The sequence below is a fragment of the Pleurodeles waltl genome, chromosome 10, assembly GCF_031143425.1.
Source record: "Pleurodeles waltl isolate 20211129_DDA chromosome 10, aPleWal1.hap1.20221129, whole genome shotgun sequence".
Lineage (NCBI taxonomy): Eukaryota > Metazoa > Chordata > Amphibia > Caudata > Salamandridae > Pleurodeles > Pleurodeles waltl.
The window spans coordinates 123,510,186-123,531,249 of NC_090449.1; the positions used below are offsets into that span (position 1 = coordinate 123,510,186).

Below are 21,064 nucleotides of genomic sequence, written 5' to 3' on the forward strand. Positions count from 1 at the left end.
GTGGTCTGGTTATCTAGGGAGCAGCTTTCTTGTGGGCAAATGGCTCACTGGCTTAGAATGTTCTCTTCTTTCAGGGAAGTATACTGATAAAACCAAGGTGTATAGTATAGTAGCACTGTTACACTCTATTTGAAAAACACTACACTGCATATTGAATGAAACCTGAGGGAGTTAACTCAGAAGTATCAGGATTATGTAGCTATGGTATGACAAAGCTCTCATTTCAGTTAGTGGAACAACTATATGCAGTATGACTACTGTCACACTGGGCTTCAAAAACTACATGCAGCATGTTGAATGAAAGATAAATGAAAGTCTCCACAGAATTGCTTTAAACCGATATAGCGGACATCTCATCTCAAATAGTGTAGCATCTACAAACCATGATGATCTGATCTAGTTTGGGAAATCCAAAGGAGTGACTCAATTAAAGGATGAAGAAAAGTGTATGAAAAATTATTTGAACTGTCTTCATACCAAAGCAGAAGAATCACAATATTGCTGTCGAAAACACTGTTGGAAACCAGACAAATGTAAACAAATGTATAAAGTAGATGGCCATCGACGGAATGTATATGTATGTGTCTCATGTTAGAGGTCATTGAATTATGGAAGCTTCATGCTGTTGTTAATATAGACACAGCTGCAGAATGTTGCCTGTGGCCTGATGTACTTATCGTTCTGTGTCTGCCGACCTTCCAGACAACATAAACTCAATTCCTTTAGAGGTAGTGCAGATGCCTGTCCATCTATTCAGTGACAGCTTTGTTTAAAATACATGTATGCTTTCTCAGTTATGTGAATGCATGGTCAGCAAGTAAAACAGTCCCTGCCTTTCAGAAACATCTCATATTGCTACTGAGAACAAATGCATCCCAGCAAGCAGACCTACAGTTGCATCTTGGTCCATAGGAGATGTCCTTGTCTGTACCCCAGTGAACGGTGAATCAGCAAACATAGCAGTAATCATCTTGCATTTTCCTTGGGTGCGGCTAGTAGCAGCTGGTGAAAATTAAAATTGGTTGGGCGAGTGTATTTTGACCCACTGTGAGAAAGCCTAAAATGCCTTTAGGGTCAACAACAAAGCTGTCAATCGCAGCTGGTTACAAACACTGTTTACAACCAACCAGAACTGAGAACTCTGAAGTTGAGGCAGAGTGAGTTTCTTACAGTGCCTGTCAGTGGGTCAGATTGAAAAAGGTGCTCCAGCTGGCTGTCTTAACGCAGCTTGAGTTGACAAGGTTAAAAGTGCACTTGTCGGGCTCACCATTACCGGACAGGCAGCCAAACCGACATACACACTCTAAACTGGAGTGGGCACCACTCCTTCCTGGCTGCCAATCCGCATCAATGGCTCTGCCCTCAGACACACAGCTTGGAAAGGGAGCTTTTAAAACAAAATGATGATAAAATCATTTTATTACCATTTTATTTTTCACGTTTGCTGTGGTTTCTATATTTTGACATATGGAACTTACAGGAGATGTAAAACAATATATATCCGGGTCTGTATTAAATTTAATTCTGCTTCTGTGCTATAAGTTTCAATATTCTCTTGGTCTTGCTAATACCATAGCATAGTAGTGCATTTAACTGGATGATTGAACTTCGACTCTAGACAGTTCTTTGGCACTCTTGAACCAGCATTCTGTTGGGGAATTCCTGTTCAGCTAAAATATTTAAAATAGTTCACTTAAAATTTCTAAAATATTATTAGTTGGTATCAGATTCTCAGCTGCATGGGCTCAAACTCACTGACTCGTCCCCTATGCATGCAGGCCTGCAAAGGCACTACAAAAAAGTCCTTGTATTTCACGGCCAGCTGCCAAAGGATGATAGGTCTAATTGTATCACGCTGTGATGCAATTGCTATTTGCTGTTGCATCTTCACCCTAGAAGGTGCTACTGCCAATTCGTTTGTTTTTTGGTTGTTTGTTATTTTAGCAAATAAATACTTGTTTATTTTTAATAGTTAGATTGTTGGCTGGACATTGACCTGTGGGTTATCTTTTTGCCATACTGTGTCTGATTAGTCTGCCCTTTAGAGTCAAGTGAATTAAAGGGAGTAACGTTTTTGGCCAGCTGAAGCATAATAGTAGCCAAGACCCAGCAATACCTGTGGTAAATGACAGTACTTTCCATTTATACTGCTGCTTAACAACCAACTTCCTCGTGACCAAGAGAAAATGCGTCACAACATGTGCACAGGCCACACCTTGCTACAAGCTGGATGGTTATGTAGGTGGTGGGAAAGATGGCCTGCATGCCTTTATTATTTACAATACATGGTGTTCTGGGTTTAATGGAGGATTATAGGAAAGATCACAAGCACATAGTTTGGCTAGTACAGTCCTCCTGAAGTTCATCACTGGAAGGAGGAATCCTGTGATCCTGTTCACCTATATTATTTCCAGGTTCCCTACATTTAGCAGCGTATTTTTTAGTGGTGAAGTTACGGCAGTGTTGAGTATGATATATTATTTCAAGACAGTTAAAAAATAAAAAGTAGGGTAACGCATGCGTCCTTACCAGCAGCTGGTTCCCATGCTTCAGACATGTTGGTATATACTGGTGGTTTCGGCTTCAGAAATGTGAATGTGAGGTATTTTTTAGATATACTTAATTTCAAACCTGCGTTTGTACTGAATAGTCCATGATTGTGAACGTTCTATGATTTGTAATGTTTTATATCACTACATACTATGATATTATTATTATAAACAATACAGATCAGCTGATCATTTAGGCTGAATAACAAACATAAATTGTAGTTACTATTTTATTTTTTTCCAAGTCCAAAGGTAATTCATGTGCAGTCCCTGAGTGTCCTGCTGCAGCCTTTGGACTGTGTTCTTAAAGCAAGCACAGTAGACTTGGAATTCAAAGGTATGTACAGGCTGGATGTGTCGGAACAATACAACAGCACCACAGCTATTGATGATTGTATGAAATATTGGAATGTAGAGATTTCTGATTGTATCTAAAAAGGCATTTACTTCTACTAACTGAAGATCTCAAATTATATAAAAGATAGAAATGAGAATTCCTGTAGGTTTCAGTCTCTAGCCCAGAATATTTGGGGTTTTGGTCAGGTCTTGGAGGGGAGGGGAAAGGTTGAGATCAAACCGATTAATATTTAGCTCCTGGTTTGCTGGAAGTGTGTTCAACAATGAAGAAAGCATGTTACAGCCATCGTTCTGATGAGTCACGGTTGCATGGGGATGTGTAAGGGTTGAAATAGATAATGGTTAAAGTGTAGCAAACAGAAGTGATGTCCTGGCACTATGGAGGAGCAGTGATTGAGGAGCAGGTGCATAGTGGGCCAGGTTAGGACAATTGGCATGGGACTATGTAATACAAGTAGTTCTAGATAAAACTACTGAACATCACATCATCATGGGCCCGATTCTAAAATGGTGACTGGCAGAAAGATTAGAAGATTTTTTAAATGACTGGAAAAATCACCTAAAAGTTGGCTGTGGTATTTTCCTAAGGGCCCCCCTCTGGCTCATCACCTGAGGCACTGATATAGAAGGCACATGCATAGCTCTAGACTGCTGCTGTTTCAAACTTGTAGCCATGCTAGCAGCATCGAGTATTATGGGTGGAGATACTTGACCCTATAATGGCACGAGGATACAGGCAGCCCGTGTATCCTCACCTCCTGTTCAGTACATTGGGTCCAACCACCTTTTCTTCCAGAAACCCTCTGTCATACTAGGGATAGAGTATGTTTTGTTTCCTTGCTGTTCCAGAATCAAGGATGTATTAAAGGGATGGACTGTACAAGCATGCACCGCTATATAATGTCTGTGATAAATTAGGCTGTTGGTTGAGAGTGGGAAACCCCACTCAGGCAACAGCCACAATTCTCGTCAGTGTGAACCTCAAAAGACAGTAAATTACCCTGGCTTAATCCTCTGTCACAACGCAGCCTGTCTTACCTTGGAGGCAATGTGTAAAGTATTTATGCAGCACTGAAACAGTAATAAAGTGAAAACTGAACACAAGAAAAATCCCACACCAATTTAGAAAAATAGGGTAAAATGTATTTGACACCAAAAAACAAAAATCCAGTCAGTGAAACCAAAGATATGCAGTTGTAACGATCTCAGGTACGTATATACCAAAAGCACAAAGCACCACTCATGGTTACCTGGTCATGTGAGACAGGGTGAAAGTCCCAAGTTCAGGTTGACCACAATTGAGCACGGGCCGGGTACAGGTATCAGGTTAGTCCAGCTGAAAAAGTTACCTTCTAAAGTCCAGTTCGAAGAGTTCCATTCGTGGTGGAGGAGGCCGCAGGGAGAGATACTCATCACTGTAGCATGAAAAACAGACAGGATGTCCAAGGCGGTCTTTGCTGTAGCGCGAAGATCCTGTCATGCGTCGTGAACTGCCATTGCTGGAGATTTCCATTGGCTCCTCCCACAGTGGCTATGGGGATACAGGTCTCTTTCATGTTAGTGGTCTGAAGGTCAGCTGGCCATGGATGAGGTCAAGACTAATGTCTTGATAGAGGTGCTTCAGCCCAGCTATCCTCCTCGGAACCCTTTCTGATGGATACAACTATCTGTGGATTCCTCACCTTATTAATTCTCCCATGCACCAGCATCCGACGGAAAATCTTCTTCCCAGCTCTCCACGCCGACAAGGACGTCACAATTGCACGGCTCCACACAACTCCGTCTGACGTCACCGTGCCAATAAGAGGTCCTTGCCGGTGTGCTGAAGGCAGTTCCCTTTTTCCGTGCCTTCGACGCTAACGGTTTTCTCCTAGCTCTCGCTAATGTTGAAGGTGTTTTATCTTGTTTCTGGTTACAATCTTGTTTCTTGTTACAATGTCTCCTCCTAGGAAGTCGGGGTTTAAGCCTTGTCGAGAGTGCGGGGGTCGCATGTCGGTTACCGACCCTCATGATGATTGCCTTTGGTGTTTAAGCTCCGAGCATGACGTCGAGGAGTGTGTATCGTGCCAGAGCATGAATCCAAAGGCTCTGAAGGAGAGAGAAGCCAAACTCTTTTTGGCAAAGATGAAAAAAGGACATAAGATCCATCACAGATCGTCTTCTCACACTTCGTCGAAGAAACACAAGAAGTGACGCCGTCATGACTCTCTGCGTCGTTCGGCTCTGAGCCTTTCAAGGTCCAGGTCTCCATCTAGACGGAACCGTGCGACGTGGCAAGTTAGTCCTACTGTGACTTCACAGCCTCAAAACCCTCCGGCGCCGTTGGTCTTCGAGGTCGTCTCACCTCCAGAGAGTCCTCGCTTTTCACCTGTGGCGCAGGATTCGGATGCTCAACTGGCGCACGTGCCGCATGGAGACCAGCGGTATCCTGCCTTCCCGGCTCCGGGAGCGGATCTGGCGGCATTTTTAAATGCCATGTTTTCTATGTTTAATGCTATGGCCCCTGCTGGTGCACCCGCTGGTCCCACGGTTCTTTGGCGTTTACGTTGGGATCACCGGCTCCTTACAAGGCGGCGCCGTTTATGCCCTTCTATCCAGCTGAGGGTGCTGGTTCGGCACCGATGACGTTGCCTCAAAGACCTCTGGCTCTGATGACATCACCTTTTCAGTTGACGCTGATGACGGAGCCTCAGGTGACCACCGCCCCGATGGGATCCGCTCCGGCGCCATATGGCTCTGGATTAGACAGTAGCCAGCCTTCTTCTCCTGGTCTGCGCCTTTCAGTCCTGAAGCCGGTGTCATCGACGCCGGCTAATTCTATGTCAGCGCCAAGGTTAGAGGCCAGGCTGAGGTCGTGCAGAAAAGCTTTAAGGCTTTTGGAGGAACAGGAGTACCAAAGGCAGGGTAATGGGACCTTTCTTCTCCAGGGGAGTTTACGGTGGAGGCGGCCTCTTTCCATACTGTGGTCAGGAAGGCGGCACATTTTTTGGATCTTCCGTTGCCTGCTGCAGAGGTCAAAACTAATATTCTAATTGAGTCCTGCATCCTTCGTCAGCTTCAGCGGAACCATTGCTTCCATTTAATGATGCTCTTACGGAACCTATCTTAGAGGTATGTAGGAAGCCCGTGTCATCCCCAGCTGCCAACAGATCTATGGCCGGGAGGTATAGGGTGGCTCCTGGCGATCCGGGATTTTTGTCAAAATATCCTAACCTGGAGAGTCCAGTTGTTCAAGCCTCTTGTTCCACACGGTCTGCACCAGGCTCCTTCCCTGTGATTCTGTCGGACAGGGAGTCCAAGAAGGTGGAGCATTCTGGCAAGAAGTCTTTTTCTTATTTTAGTATAGCTCTCAAAGCAGCAAACGCTACCTATGTATTAGGTAGATATGTGCACGCCCTGATGGACTCAGCTAGGGCTATGATTCCAGACCTGCCGCAGGAGGTGCAAGGACAATTTGGAGAACTCCTGTAAAATGCTCAGGCAGCGGCTAAACAGATAATCCAGTCTGGTCTGGATTCTACAGATTCGGTGGACAGGGCGATGGGTACCTCTATTGCTACCAGGAGGCATGCATGGTTGAGGTCCAATCTACTCTCTTGGATTTGCCTTTTGATGGGGAAAAGCTTTTTGGTGCTAAAGCTTACTCTGCCTTAGAGCGCTTAAAGGACAGTAGAGCCACAGCAAAGTCTTTGGGTCTGCAGGCTTCCACTGCTACCCCTTTCATGTCCTTTCGGAGGTTCAGGGGGTTTGGGCGTGGAGCCGTTTAACGTGGGAGACCTCAGTCCACAGTCCAACAGCCTGCCAGCCTCCCTTATAGTTCCTTTAGAGGGTGGGGGAGGGTTCGGACAATAGGGGCCACCCAGCAGCACCCTGCATCATCCTCTTCCTCTGGAGGGCAACAACAAGGGAAGCCGCCCTAGTTTTCTTCCCTTTTTCAGCCATACTTCTCCTCGAGTGAGAGTTAATCACATCAGACTCCTGGGTTCTGAACATTGTAAGGAAAGGATATGCTCTTCCTTTTCAGGAGTTTCCCCCTCCCAACCCTCCTCGTCCCTCATTTTGTTCAGAAGGCCATCTCCTGTTGTTGCAGCAGGAGGTTCAAATCATGTTATCAAAAGGTGCGGTGGAGTTAGTTCCAGAGCAGGAAAGGGGTTAGGGTTTTTATTCAACATATTTCCTGATTCCCAAGAAGGATGGTCGATTGAGACCAATCCTGGACCTAAGAATTGGTTCCTCAAACAGGAGAAATTCAAGATGCTGACTCTGGCGCAGGTGCTTCTGGCATTGAACAAAGAGGATTGGATGGTGTCTGTCGACTTGCAGGATGCTTACTTTCATATCTCTATACTCAAGTCGCACAGGAAGTGTCTCCGGTTTGTGGTGGGGTCGCAACATTATCAGTTTGCGGTCCTTCCGTTTAGTCTTACTTCAGCACCTCCAGTCTTCAGGAAGGTGATGGCAGTGGTTGTAGCAAGTCTCGGAAGGAAGGGAATATCTGTATTCCCTTACCCGGACGATTGGTTGATCAAAGCCAAGTCTTCGGAGCTTGTGCTATTTCACTTGCAAATGACAACTCAGTTGTTGTTCAGTCTGGGGTTTTCGATAAAATCTCACTTGGAGCCCTCGCAGCGCCTCCTGTTCATAGGGGCAATACTGGATACAGCATTGAATCGAGCCTATCCTCCACCTCAGCGGATTCAGGACATCAGGGCGTTGATTCCAATGCTTCAAAATGGAGTGGTTGTTCCAGACCTCAAAGTCCTATTCCTGCTCGGTCTGTTCGCTTCTTGCATTCTGCTGATCACTCATGCACGTTGGCACATGCGGGCTCTCCAATGGTGCCTCTGCAAGCAGTGGTTTCAACACAAAGGGGATCTCATGGAGTCGATATCAATCTCCAGAGACGCTGCAACGGATCTACAATGGTGGGCTGTGGACGGCAACCTTTCTCAAGGAAGGCTGTTTTCACTACCGCCTCCGGTGGCCACAGTCATGTCGGATGCTTCCACTCTAGGGTGGGGAGCTCATCTGGGGGACCTGGAGATCAAGGGTCGTTGGTCTCCAGTGGAAAAGACTCTTCATATCAATCTGTTAGAATTGCGGGCAATACGTCTGGATATCAAGGCCTCCCCCCCCCGTCCCTTCGCGGTCAGTCAGTTCAGGTCCTGACGGACAACACTCCCGCGATGTGGTATATAAACAAGCAGGGAGGAGTGGGGTCGTACCTTCTCTGCAGAGATGCTCTGCGGCTCTGGTCCTGGCTTCAGGACCATCGGGTTTGCTTGGTAGCGAATCATCTGGCCGGAGTGCTCAACATATGTACGGACACTATCAGTCGACATTTCTCGGCCGATCACGAGTGGCGTCTCCATCCAGATCTGGTCCTTCTCATCTTTTAGATGTGGTGCTCTCCAAGGATAGATCTTTTTGCCACTCTGGAGAACGTGCATTGCCCGTCATTCTGCAGCCTCCAGTATCTGGTGCAAGGAGCTTTGGGGGACGCCTTTCAGATCTCTTGGTGCAACCAGTTGCTTTACGTGCTTCCCCGCATACCCTTGATTCCTTGGGTTCTGAGGAAGATTCGCCAAGATCGGGCTCAGTTCATTTTAATAGCCCCAGATTGCCCAAGAAGGGTGTGGTACACAGACCTCCTCTCACTCTCACTGTGCCCTCCGCTCCGTCTCCCTCTCAGGGCAGATCTCCTCTTGCAGTCGCAACGGCAGGTTCTACACCCCCACCTCCAGAGCCTGCACCTTCATGTCTGGAGATTAAACGGGGCAATCTGAGTTTTTTCTCTCTCCCACCAGTGGTAGTGGATGTTATTTTATCGGCCAGGCGACACTCCACTAAGACTGTTTATGCCGCCAAGTGGGCAAAATTCGTGGCTTGGTGTGGAGAACAACAAATTCATCCTTTGAGGGCCCATCTGTCTGATGTTCTGTTATTTGCATTAGCTTTAGCACAGAAGGGTTGTGCAGTTGCTGCTTTTAATGGCTATTTGGTAGCAATGTCAGCCTTTCTTTGCCTTTCGGATCAGCCCTCCTTGTTTAAATCGCCTATTGTTATTAGGTTCTTAAAGGGTTTAACTAATACATTTCCTCACACTCCTTTTCTTATGCCTCAGTGGGATCTGAATCCCGTTTTGACTTTTTTAATGGGTTCACCGTTCAAACCCATGCATTCTTGCCCGTTAAGATTTTCAGTTCTTAATACGGTTTTCCTGATAGCTATACCATAGGCTAGGTGTGTTGGTGAGCTTCAGGCTCTTAGTGTTAAACCTCCCTTTACTTTATTCTTTCCTGATAAAGTGGTGATGAAAACCAGGGCGGCTTTCCTACCTAAAGTTGTCACTCCTTTTCATATGGGGCAGACCATTACCCTTCCATCTTTCTACCCTCCTCCTCACCCATCGAAGGAGGAAGAGAGGCTCCATAGTTTGGACCCCAGAAGGGCTCTAAGTTTTTATATTGAGAGGACAAAAGACTTTCGCTTGGAAGACCAGCTATTCGTGGAATATGTTGGAAAGAGGAAGGGCAGAGCGGTCCATAAAAGAACGATATCCAGGTGGGTCATTCTATGTATCAAGGTTTGCTACTCGTTGGCAAAGAAGGTTACCCCTGAGGGTATTAGAGCCCATTCGACCAGGGCTAAGTCCGCCACTTCGACCCTGGCTAGAGGGATTCCGGTGGTGGATATTTGCAAGGCAGCAACTTGGGCGTCCCTCCACACCTTCGCAAAGCATCATTGCTTGGACTCTGAGGTTAGGAGGGACATTTTGCATGATCTGTATTGCAGGATTTCTTGGTGTAACCAGTCAGGCACCCACCTCTGAGTGCGGTACTGCTTTGGGACTCTATTCATAAGGTGAGGAATCCACAGGTAGTTGTATCCATCAGAAGAACAAGGTACTTACCTTCGGTAACGCTTTTTCTGGTGGATACATTAGCTACCTGTGGATTCCTCACAGTCCCGACCACCTCCCCGTTGCCTGTCTGGTCATACCAAGACTTTTGTTTTACAAGTGTATATAGGTTTTGGTAATTATATGTATATATAAATGATGGTTATAATTGTATTGCATCATTATGGTTTTATGTATGTATATATATGTGTGTATATATTTATTAGTTTGAGCTATTGTGAGGTCGGTTTTCACCTGTTCGCCTCAAAGGCATGTAAAAAATGGGTGAAACTGACATCAGCACGCCGGCGAGGACCTCTTATTGGCACGGTGACGTCAGATGGAGTTGCGTAGAGCCGTTCAATTGTGACGTCCTCGTCGACATGGAGAACTGGGAAGAAGATTTTCGGTCAGATGCTGGCGCATGGGAGAATTCATAAGGTGAGGAATCCACAGGTAGCTAATGTATCCTCCAGAAAAAGAGTTACCGAAGGTAAGTAACTTGTTCTTCTGTCCTTTACTGAAGCCCTCACAGATGTTGTGCCCAGGGCCTAGCCCAAACCCTGCCCAGGCACTCCTGTGCACAAGACCTTTACTCGCCGCCATCACCCTGCTCCCGGGGACCCATCCTGCATGTAGTTCCAGACTCAGCACCTGGCGGTCCAGGCCTCAACCTCCAAGATAAACCCCAGCACATTCCCTACCACATCACCACATAGGGCATCCAAGAGGCCGAATACCTTTGGTAAGAGAATTTTTTCTTCCACCAGCCTGGCACTGCCGTCTATGAACCCAGCATACCTAATGGGCCGTTATTCTCGTGATTTTTGGGATACGGTTGCACTAGTGCTGTCTATGTTCCCAAATGAGGCTCGGGCCATACTCTTCCCAAGCTGTTGTTGATGGGAGACATTGGGTGAATTTCACAATAAGTTGCAGATTGGACATGACCAACTCGCTGGGGAGACCCATTGCTTCAACTGTGGACCTTCATCACCATGCCTGGCTGAGGACCACTGGTTTTTCAGGGGAGGTCCAAGCTTCCCTTACAGACATGCCCTTTAATGGGACTTGTCTCTTTGGTGGCAAGGCAGATCCAGCACTTGAGCTCTTCAAAGACAACAGGACCACCACTGGGTCATTGAGGCTCACCATAGCTCCACAGCAGCCGCATTCCACCAAGTGTTCTTTCAGTGGCAGTGGTAGTGGCTATGAGCCACGTCCGTTCCCCAAAGCCACCACGGCCAGCAGGCATCGCAGTCCTTTCTTGGCTGCGGTGCTGCTCCTACAGTCCTTGTGGGAACCAAAGCCAGAGGTCGACCCAATTGCTCCATCCTTCAGCAAGCACAACCCTGAAGCCTCTTAAATTTGCCCTCATTCCACCATTGGTGGTAGGGCTCAGTACCATCTTCATTAACAGTGGGAAATAGCTTCAGACAAATGACTGGTATTGACTCTTCTGGCCAAAGGAGCCATTGAGAGGGCACCGGCATCAGAAATAGGTCATGGTTGCTATCCCAGTACTTTCTGATGCTGAAGAAAGGAAGAGGCCTCTATCCTATATTAGACCCATGCCCTCTTTATTACTTCCTGAGAAGAGAAAAAATGCTCATCTTGGCTCAGGTTACCTGCCCTTGATCCTGGAGACTGGATTGTAGTGTTTGGCTTGCAGAATGCTTACTTCCATGTTCCCATGCTGCCTGCCCACAGGCGTTACCTGTGGTTTACGGCAGGGCAAGAACATCAGTTTGCTGGCTTCCTTTTAGCCTTACCAGTGCCCCTAGGGTGTTTACCAAGGTGATAGCACACATCTGCAGAGGTGATGGGTACCGCTCTTCTCCTTGCTTGAAGACTGGCTGTTGAAAGCAGGATCAACCCGGACAGTCGTCTCCCACCTCCATGTTAGGGCGAACCTCCTTCATTCTCTGGGGTTCACTATAATTGTGTCGAAGTCACACCTGACTCTCTTTCGGATGCTCCTTTTGTAGTAGCTGTTCTGGATACCGTGCAGTTTTGGGCTTATCCTCCGGAACAGCGAGTCCAGGATATTCAGGGTATGATTCCAGTGTTTCAGCTTCTATCCTGGATTTTGCTGAGATTGACTCTGAGGCTATTGGGCCTCATCACCTCCTGCATCCTGTAGTTAAAATATGCCCATTGGAATATACAGGCTCTGCTGTGGGACTTGAAGACCCAGTCTCTGATCTGGTCGAGCTATCGATGGGGCACGCACAAGCTCTGTAGAAGTGGTTCCAGGACTGTGATTGAGTCAGTGGCAGTCCCCTCTACCTCACCCAGAGCGCACAGCAACATCAAAGGTGTCACTTCTGGGTTGGAGAGGCGGAGATTAGAGGACTGTGGTCTCTGGTGACGTCTACACCCCACATCAGCCTGTCGAAACAGAGCAATCCATTTGACACTGAAAGCTTTTCTTCCTCCCATCAAGAGAAGGCTAGTTCACATATTCATGGACAACACCAACGCCATATGGTACTGCAAAAAGCACCGGTGGTTCAACATCTGGCAGGCTCTCTGAATGCCAGAGCAGACAAACTCAGCCGTCTATGTCACAAATATTGTCCCCATCTGGAAGTGGGGCAAGGTCTCTTCAGAGACTGGGGAGAACCTTGGTTAAATCTGTTTGCCATTGCTGATAAAGTTCAATGTCAGCACTTTTGCGTGCTAGAGTTTCCAAGGCAGCTCTCGCTCGGAGACTCATTTAGTCTCCAGTGGCATTCAGGACTCCTATATGCTTTTCCATTGATACTACTCCTGTCCAGAGACCTGAAAAAGATAAAGAACGACCAGCCCCATGTCATCCTAGCGGCTCAGGACCAGGCAAAGAGTCTGGTATCACGATCTCCTGAGCATGAGCATCTGTCCTTCGATCGGACTGCCCCCTTGAGAGGATAAGATATCCTCTTGCAACAACAGGGCAGGGTCCTGCACACTTATCTGCAGATGCTCTGTCTACATGTGTGAAGTTTGAACGGCCACAGTTCGGCATTTGATCTCCCTCCTGAGGTGTGTGATGTCATCTTGGCAGCGAGGTGCCCCTCCATGAAAACGATTACGCCTGCAGATGGAAAAGATTTGTGGCTTGTTGTATAACCAAATCTGTTGATCTTTTATTTGCTACCTTGTCTTAAGAGTTGCTCTATGTTCTATCCTTAGTCCTGCCAACCAACCTTTCCTGTTCAAGTCACCTGGTGTGATTTGTTTCCTTAAAGGTTTGCAAGACATTTCCTGCTATGCCCTTCATTGTGCCCAATTGGGACCTGAATTTAGTCCTCACCTTCCTCATGTTCTCACCTTTTGAGCTGGTGCCCAGCTTCCATCTAAGACTGCTGACCATCAGAACTGTCTTTTTGTGTCGATCACATCTGTCAGGAGGCTTAGCGAAATGGAAGCAAACCTACATTATACTTCTTTCTTCCCTGACAAGCTGGTTCTTAGAACCCGAGGTTCTTTTTTTGCCAAAGGTAACACCTTTTCACGTCGGGCAAAATGTGATACTTCCTACTTTCTTTACCCCTCCTCATCCAACCAAGGAAGAAGAGAGATTCCACATGCTGTAATCAATCACGCCAAAGAATTCTGGGTGGATGATCAACTTTTTGTTGTTTTTACGGGTAAAAAGAAAGGCATAGCAGTTCAAAAAAGAACCATCTCCTGATGGATTATCCTTTGAAATAAAATGTGCTACGCTATGGCTAAAAAGCAGCCCTCTGAGGGGCTGAGAGCTCATTCTACCATAGCTATAGCTGTGACCACTGTTTTGGTGAGAGAGGGGTCCCAGTTCTGGATAGCTGTCAGGCAGATACGTGGGTATCACTTCACCTGTTTTCCAGACATTACTGTCTAGACAGTCCGGTCCATCTTGACAGGCATTTTGCCCGTTTGGTCCTCCAAGACGTTTTAGCGTAACACAGTCCCCAGACCCACCTCCGGGCTGAGATTTCTTAGGTATCTATTCTACAGTACGGACTTTGTAGCTTGAAGTATACATTAGATTAACAAATTACTTACTTTTGATATTATTTGATAGAGAGACTGTCTAGCTGCAGATTCCTTACTAACCCTCCGATCATTCTGTTCTCTAAACTGTGTATCATTTACACCTGAAGAGATACTTTAAGACCTCATTTTGCACACTAGTCACTCCTTCTCAGCTTGGCCCTGGTTCAGAAAACAGTCAAGAACTGAGATCTGCGTGGTGAGGTGCAGCCTATATAGGCACCACACACATCACATCCAATGCGGATGACTCTATGCAGAGCTGAACAATGCCACTTATCGGTGCAAAGGCATTGCTCACAAATTTCCGAATCCATTCTGAAGCCTGGGGACGATTCTAAGGTAAGGAATCTGTGGTTAGATAGTCTCTACCAGATAAAGCATTACTGAAGTTGTCCCTGTAGCTCAAAACAGATGGTTGGTCAGGTGACCCTTGGAGTCACTTCAGACTGGAATGAAGGGTAGAGGTCCAATCCTCCTTCTCAGACAGCAGGGCAGGCCTCAGGCAGCAGTGTAGTCTTTTCGTCTGTTTTTATACCTGATGCTCTTTGAAGTGGGAGAAGCTTCTGGAGTTCCTCTCTCCTGGGAGAGATGTCTGGATTTTCTCGAAACCCTGCCTATGTCCCTGTCGGTCTGGGGGTGCAATAGGCTAGTGTGAAGTCTCTTTTGTGTGAGCTGGGCCATTGCCTTTGAAGTGCAAGTGTGGTAGATGACAGTTCCACACCCCATTTCAATCCATCCTGCCAACACCCAGACTCTCTACTGTAGTATTATCGGTGCAAAATACACAAAGGCAAACTACACCTAATCATGTGATCTAGGAAACGGGCTGCGGGCACCAAATGGTAAGGACAACGAAAATGTCAACTTTATAAAAGTGGCATTTTCAGAATTGTAACTTAAAATCCGAGTTTATCCACAAAAAGGGTCTTAAATTACAATTCCTCAGGCACCAAGCATGATATTCCATCCGGCTCCCATACAACGTTGTTACTTATTAAATGTAAAAAAGTTAACACAATTTTACTGTATAGAAGAGATAGGCCTTGCAATAGTGAAAAACAAATTTGAGTTTTTAACTACCAGAACGTGTAAATTAAAAAAATATATCCCCATTTTTTTTTTTGTTAAACTAAAACCCAACCTGCACCATGGGCCGTATAAGGCTTATCCTTGGGGTGACATATTTATTAAAAAGAAAGTTTTAGGCCCGGCGAAACGTTAATTTTGCCAGGTGGAAGTGGCAGTTTAAAACTGCACGCGTAGGCTGTCATGGCAGGCCTGAGGCATGTTTTTAAAGGGCTACCTAAGTCGTTTGCACAATAAGTGCCACTGACCCACTAGTAGTACTTAATTTACCAGCCCTCGCCATTTGGTATACCGCTTTACTAGGTACTTACAAGTAAATTAAATTTGCCAATCAGATGTAAGCCAATTTTATCATGTTTTATGGAGTGAGCACAAGCACATTAGCTGTGGTTAGCAGTGGTAATGTGCTAGATTCGTAGGTCCAGCTAAACTAATTCAGCAAAACTGGAGGTGGGAAGGCAAACTGTTTAGGCGCAGACCACCCTAAGGCTGACAGATCTAATATCCCCCTTCACTAACTGAAAGTGGGGAGAGCTACCTCCAGAGGGTTGGCGTCACTAAAATGGATGACCCTGGATTGGCCATCAGCATTGGAGTGGTCTGACCCTGGGTGGTGTTCCACCGTAAAGTCTGAACCCTGTAGAGTGATGGACAGCCTCAACAATTTGGGATTATCACCCTTCGTTTACACGAGCCAGCTGAGGGGTCTGTGGTCTGTCTGAACCCCGAAGTGAGCCCAAACATGCACAGGTTCAGGTTCTTCGGTGCCCAGACCACAACAATGCATCTTCCTCAGTAGCACTCTACCTGTTCTAACCTTCTGCTGAAAAAGGCTACAGGTTGATCTAGGCCCCCATTATTTAACCATGATAACAGAGCCCCTATGCCATGTTCTAAAGCATCAGTCTGTACTTTTAACTCCTTGGAGAAGTCCCGGGCCTTGAGAACCAGTTCTGAACACATGGCCTCTTTAACACTGTCAAAGGCATTCTGGCAGGCCTCTGTCCATGTCACCTTCTTGGGCTTCTTCTTAGAAGTCAGCTCAGTTAAGGGAGCAAAAGTGGTGCCATATCCCTGTAATGTCCAATGAGGCCCACTAAGCCCCTTATGTCTACCTGGGCTTTGGGGGGGTTCTCAATTTTGTCCTAGAGGGGCTGCATCTTCCATGTACCCACCAGGTGTCCCAGATACACCACAGCACGGTGCCTGATCTGGCGCTTGCTGGCTTTGAAGGTCAAGACTGCCTGTGTCAGGGCCAGAATTACCTCCTGGAAGTGGTACAGGTGCTCCTCCCCGCTGGAGCTGTAGACAGCGATGTCATTCAGGTAGGCGGTGCAGAAGGCCTCCTTCCCAGCCAGGACTCTGTTCATCAAACTCTTGAAAGGGGCAGGGGCATTCTTTAATCCATAGGGCATTACCTGGAATTGGAAGCAGCCCCTGGGGTAGAGAATGTTGCCCTCTGTTTGGCTCACTCAGTCAGTGCAATCTGCCAGTTCCCTGATGTGAGATTAAAGGTCCTGAGGAAGGTAGCAGCACCAAGTCTGTGAGTTTATCCGCTCTGGGGATGAGGTGAGCATCAGTCTTTCTCCTTACAGAACCTAAGTTCTGGGGAGGTGTCTGGTGGGATGGCTTTACGTACCAGCATCACTGGGCTGGAGCAGGGACTGTTGGAGGGCTCAGTCACACTAATTTTGCCCTCACATTATCCATCAACCTGTATATTGTATTTCAGGGTAAGGCAGAGGGTGACACCCTCCCCTGACCCATCATTCTCTTTGAATGACAGAAGATAAGGAAGAGATTTGCCCTTCTCCTGTGCCCCCCCCCCCAGCCCTTGCCTGTCACCAGGTGCATGGTGAGCTTAGACCTCTCATGGTGGGGGTTGAGGTGAACCCGTAAGGAGTTTCTGCGGGTGTTGAGGTCCACCAAGTAGGTGGCCTCCTTGTCCTCTCTTGCACCTCATAGGGCCCTGACCAATGATCTTGTAGGCCCTGGCCAGGTCAAAACTGTGCCAAAGTGGCCTTCTAGTCGTACCAGAGTTTCATAACTTCCTGGCTGGCTCCTAGGTTCTCTGGAGCCTTTTTCTAGAACTTCTGTGTCTGGTTTCCGAGGGCCAGCATGTAGTTGACTATATTGTAGGGGGTTTCTGGGAGCTAACTCCCAACCCTCCTTTACCCGACTGAGAGGTCCCCTAACAGGGTCACCATAAAGGAGGAGAGGCTAAACCCCACTCCTTTCTGTGGTACCACCCTGTCGGCAAAGAGTTGACATGTCAAGAGGACATCCTGCATTCGCATTTTGGGCTCCAGTACTGTAATCAAGCCCTTGAGGATCTTATTAAATCTTTCAACAAGCCTATTAAGTTGAGGTTGTTAGGGTGTGGAGACTGTGTACGTTACTCCGCACTCATCTCACATGGCTTTCATGAAAGCAGACATGAAGTTGATGCCCCTGTCTGACATCACTTCTGGGCGGGATACCTCTCAGATGAAAATCCTTATCAGGGCCCTATCCACTGAAGTAACAGTCACAGTCCTCTAAGGTATGGCCTCTGGGTATCTGGTGCCATGGTCCACCAAAGCCAGCATAAAGCTGCTGCCTAAGCAAGTTTTTTTTTTTGCCTCCACAGGCCCAAGAATGTTGATGCCCACCGTTTTAAAAGAGGGTGCCAACTGCAGGTAAAGGAACCAGGGGAGCATTGAGCTTTTCCTCCGTCATCCCACTGGCCTGGCATGTGAGACATGACCTACAGAATGCATCTGAGGCTGTCGTAATCTGGGGCAAATAAAAGTGGAACACAAACCTGGCAAAGGTCTTGTCCTGCCCTAGGTGTCCAGCCAGGGGTATGTTGTGAGCCACTCCCATAAGGAAGGCTCTATAGCACTGAGGGACCACCAACATTCTGTTTGCCACAGGCCCAGAAACCTAAGGCTCACTGTACAAGTCATTCTCCGTGTACATGAGGTGTTCTCCAGAGGTGTCACCAGCTGCCTGGGCTCAGCTTGTCACATCAGCTCTCTAGGATTGGGCTGTCTTTCTGTGCCATACAAAATACCCCCTGGTGGGCGCACCCTCAGCTTGCCATCCAACAAGCACAGGCAGGACTCCCAGGGCAGCAATAGCCTCCCTGGTAGGCTCCATGACGATTTCCTCAATCTCCCCATCGACTGGAACCGTGGGAGTTGGCTTCCCACACCCCCGTCTTTCATTTGCTGCCAGCTGCCTGTGCCATTTTTCTATGCTCCATGATTCCTTGACTCCCCTTGTGGGCCGCCATGGACCTGGTGGTCATGCAGACCTCCAGGTGGGACCTGAGCTCCACTTCCTTCCAGACAATATGTTCAGATCCTTACCTAACAGATAAACTAAAGGCATGGCTGGCTCACAGCTACCTTAAGAGAACCTGAGACCCCACCCACCGGGTAGTGACTCTACGCATTGTCTGCTTCCATAACCTGGTTGAATGTATTGGGTATGATGTGATCTGAGGGCGCCAGATTACACTAGATAGTAGTCATGCTGGATCCTGTGTCCCTTAGAGCCTCTGCCATCTACCCATGATGGTGATCCACTACCTATTCTTGGAAGTCTTGGAAAGCATGTGGACTTTGGACACCATCTCCTTGTCACTCAGGGATAACCTCTGCTGTCTCCACAGCACTAACAGAGACAATCTTCTACCTAAGTGCTACACTAGCCAACCCAGGGGGTCTGCCCACCAGAGGTGGGGTGTGCTCTCTTCAGGCACCTGGCATCCACTGTCACATGCCCACGCTTGAAGCACTGTTGGTACCTGGGGACATGCTTACCTTTCTTCTTATCCCTTAAGCCAGTGCTCTTTTGGCCAGAATGGGGTTCCCTTCCCCTGAGAACTTGTTTAGGGGCCTTGAGAGAACTCCTTTTTTTGCCCCTCCCCCTTTCTTCTGGTGGAAACCCTGACCATCCATTTGGGAATTAAAAACCAGAACACATCCCGATGCATTCTTAGACACCCCGTGGCTGACCCAGAGATCTGCTTCCTTAGCGAGCTCCCTGGGGTCAGTGAATTTACTATCAACTAGGTGTTGTCATGGCTTTGTAAAACAGGTTTTGAGTGTGTACTCTCTCAGAATCAGATTGTACAGCCCAGTATAGTAATTGACTTTGCCTCCACACACCCAGGTGATTTTTACCATGGTTTAGGGAGTGAGCACAATCACTTTAGCACTGGTTAGCAGTTGTAAAGTGCACAGAGTCCTATGGCCAACAAAACAAATTCAGCAAAACAGGAGGGGAGAGAAAAAAGGCAGACAGTTCTAACAATATCTTTGTATCCGTTTAAGAGTATTGTGTGTTTATTCTTAAATTGTAGTACATGTCCTGTTTTGTTAAAAATATGATTTTGTTTCAGTTTAATCAACATGTATCTCTCTCCTTTCCCCCAGGCATGCTTGATGAGCTTGTTTGCGATCCTGCAGCTGTAGAAACACTGATGTACTCCAGGTCCTCTTGTGTGGCCTTGATGTGCCAGGCTCTTACTCATCTGCAGGAACTTCACCAAATGGTAATGTGAAATATTTAGCATTGTATAGAAAACACGTTAACGGGTGTTACTATTACTCAATTTGATGATGTTCATTTTACACATCCTAAAAGTTTGAGCTAGTCTTGCATTGTTTCAAATTCATGTTCTGCCTAGAGGTGTATGTTTTATTGTTGGTACGTAAGCACAAACAAACGGATGCGTACAGTACAGGAAATAATAACATATTCGACTTCACAAATAATAATACAAACGAAAATGAAACACATCTTTGTCATAAAAAATTGAACATAAAACAGCACAAGGAAAGGTCTCTTCCTTCATCCCAGCACCACCTAACTAATGATTGCATAAATAATACTACAGTCGTGATTCAGTACTAAGATCTGTATAACTTGAGAATGGGAATTTATTAAACAACCCCCCTGTATTGGCCCCACAAATTCCACAAACCTGCATGCTTGTGAAGGCAGTCTCTGGCTTCATAAATTGGTTTCTCAAGTAGTCTAGATTCGTCAAGGCTCTTTTCCCATTTTACAATAATAAATAGGGTATTGGGTGAACTCCAGCAATGTACTACGTCCCATTTGGTGATGATTAGGAAAACCCAGAGGAATAGCTTCTGAGATCTTGGTAGGCCGAGCTTGTCTGTGTTATTAAGGGTGGCAATGCGCAGGTCAAGTGAGACATGGAAGCTCAACACTTCACTACAGATCAAGTCTACAGCTCCCAAAACGTTTGGATAACTCTACAATGCCAAACTATGTGTAATAAAGTGCCAGCCTCAATGTGACATCTAAGGTGTAGAGGGGATTCCTTCTGGCGAATCCACTGAAGCTTCTTTCATGTATGATACACCCTATGTAAGTATTTAAATTGGATCAGACAGAATCCAGTCATGACTGCAATCTTTCTAGGTGCTGCCAGTGCTTCCCTCCTCTCCTCCAGGGGACCCATGTCTGCCTCACACAATTCTGGGAGCCTGCCACACGTCAGGCGTGGCATGTTAGTAACTAATGATTTATAGATAATGGATGTCACAGGGTGGGGGATATACCACCATAGATCTAGTGTAAGAGTTGTGCATCTCCAAGTGCCCAGGGTTGTAGCCTATAAGCAGGACCCCCTCAAGTTTTGAACAGCCATTCATTGAGAATGAGGAGCTGGGGAGCTGTATGATAGGAGGGGGAGGGTCAGCCATATTCAGTCTTGCGTCATATGTAGGTTTGTAGCTTTTGTGCATAGATATACGGGTGATTGGTTTTGCCATAAAAAGATTGTAAAGGGGCAATCAGCTTCGTAAAGAATCTTTGCAGAAGGGGCAGTTATGTAAAATATATGGAAGCACAACCATTTTTATAATAGCGACACAGCCAATTAGTGAGAGGGCAAGCGGGTTCCAATGAGCATGCCTTGATGAAGACATCAGCGCATAGATGATCTACTGAGTAAATGCCAACGCAGAATTATGAGAAATATACATTTCCAGGTATTTAAAGGAATAGTGAGTTGTTTGACAGGAGGGTTGATAGTTCGACTCCTTATTGTCATGTTGCATGTTTCGTTGGTGAGCGTTCAACACACTGAACCATCCAGCTTCCTTTGAAACTTTTTTCTGCACTAGTATAA

At 46.7% G+C, this 21,064-nt stretch overlaps 1 protein-coding gene across 3 annotated transcripts in view; it reads left to right on the forward strand.

Annotated features, from left to right (window-relative positions):
- Window positions 1–21,064, forward strand: part of BRAT1 (BRCA1 associated ATM activator 1) — a 172,207-nt gene that overhangs the window by 65,369 nt on the left and 85,774 nt on the right. For all 3 annotated transcript variants that reach the window (XM_069209953.1, XM_069209955.1, XM_069209954.1), the window contains exons 7-8: window positions 2,795–2,886; window positions 19,338–19,456. In XM_069209953.1, coding sequence (XP_069066054.1) covers window positions 2,795–2,886; window positions 19,338–19,456 — 211 coding nt within the window. The remainder of the gene's footprint in view (window positions 1–2,794; window positions 2,887–19,337; window positions 19,457–21,064) is intronic.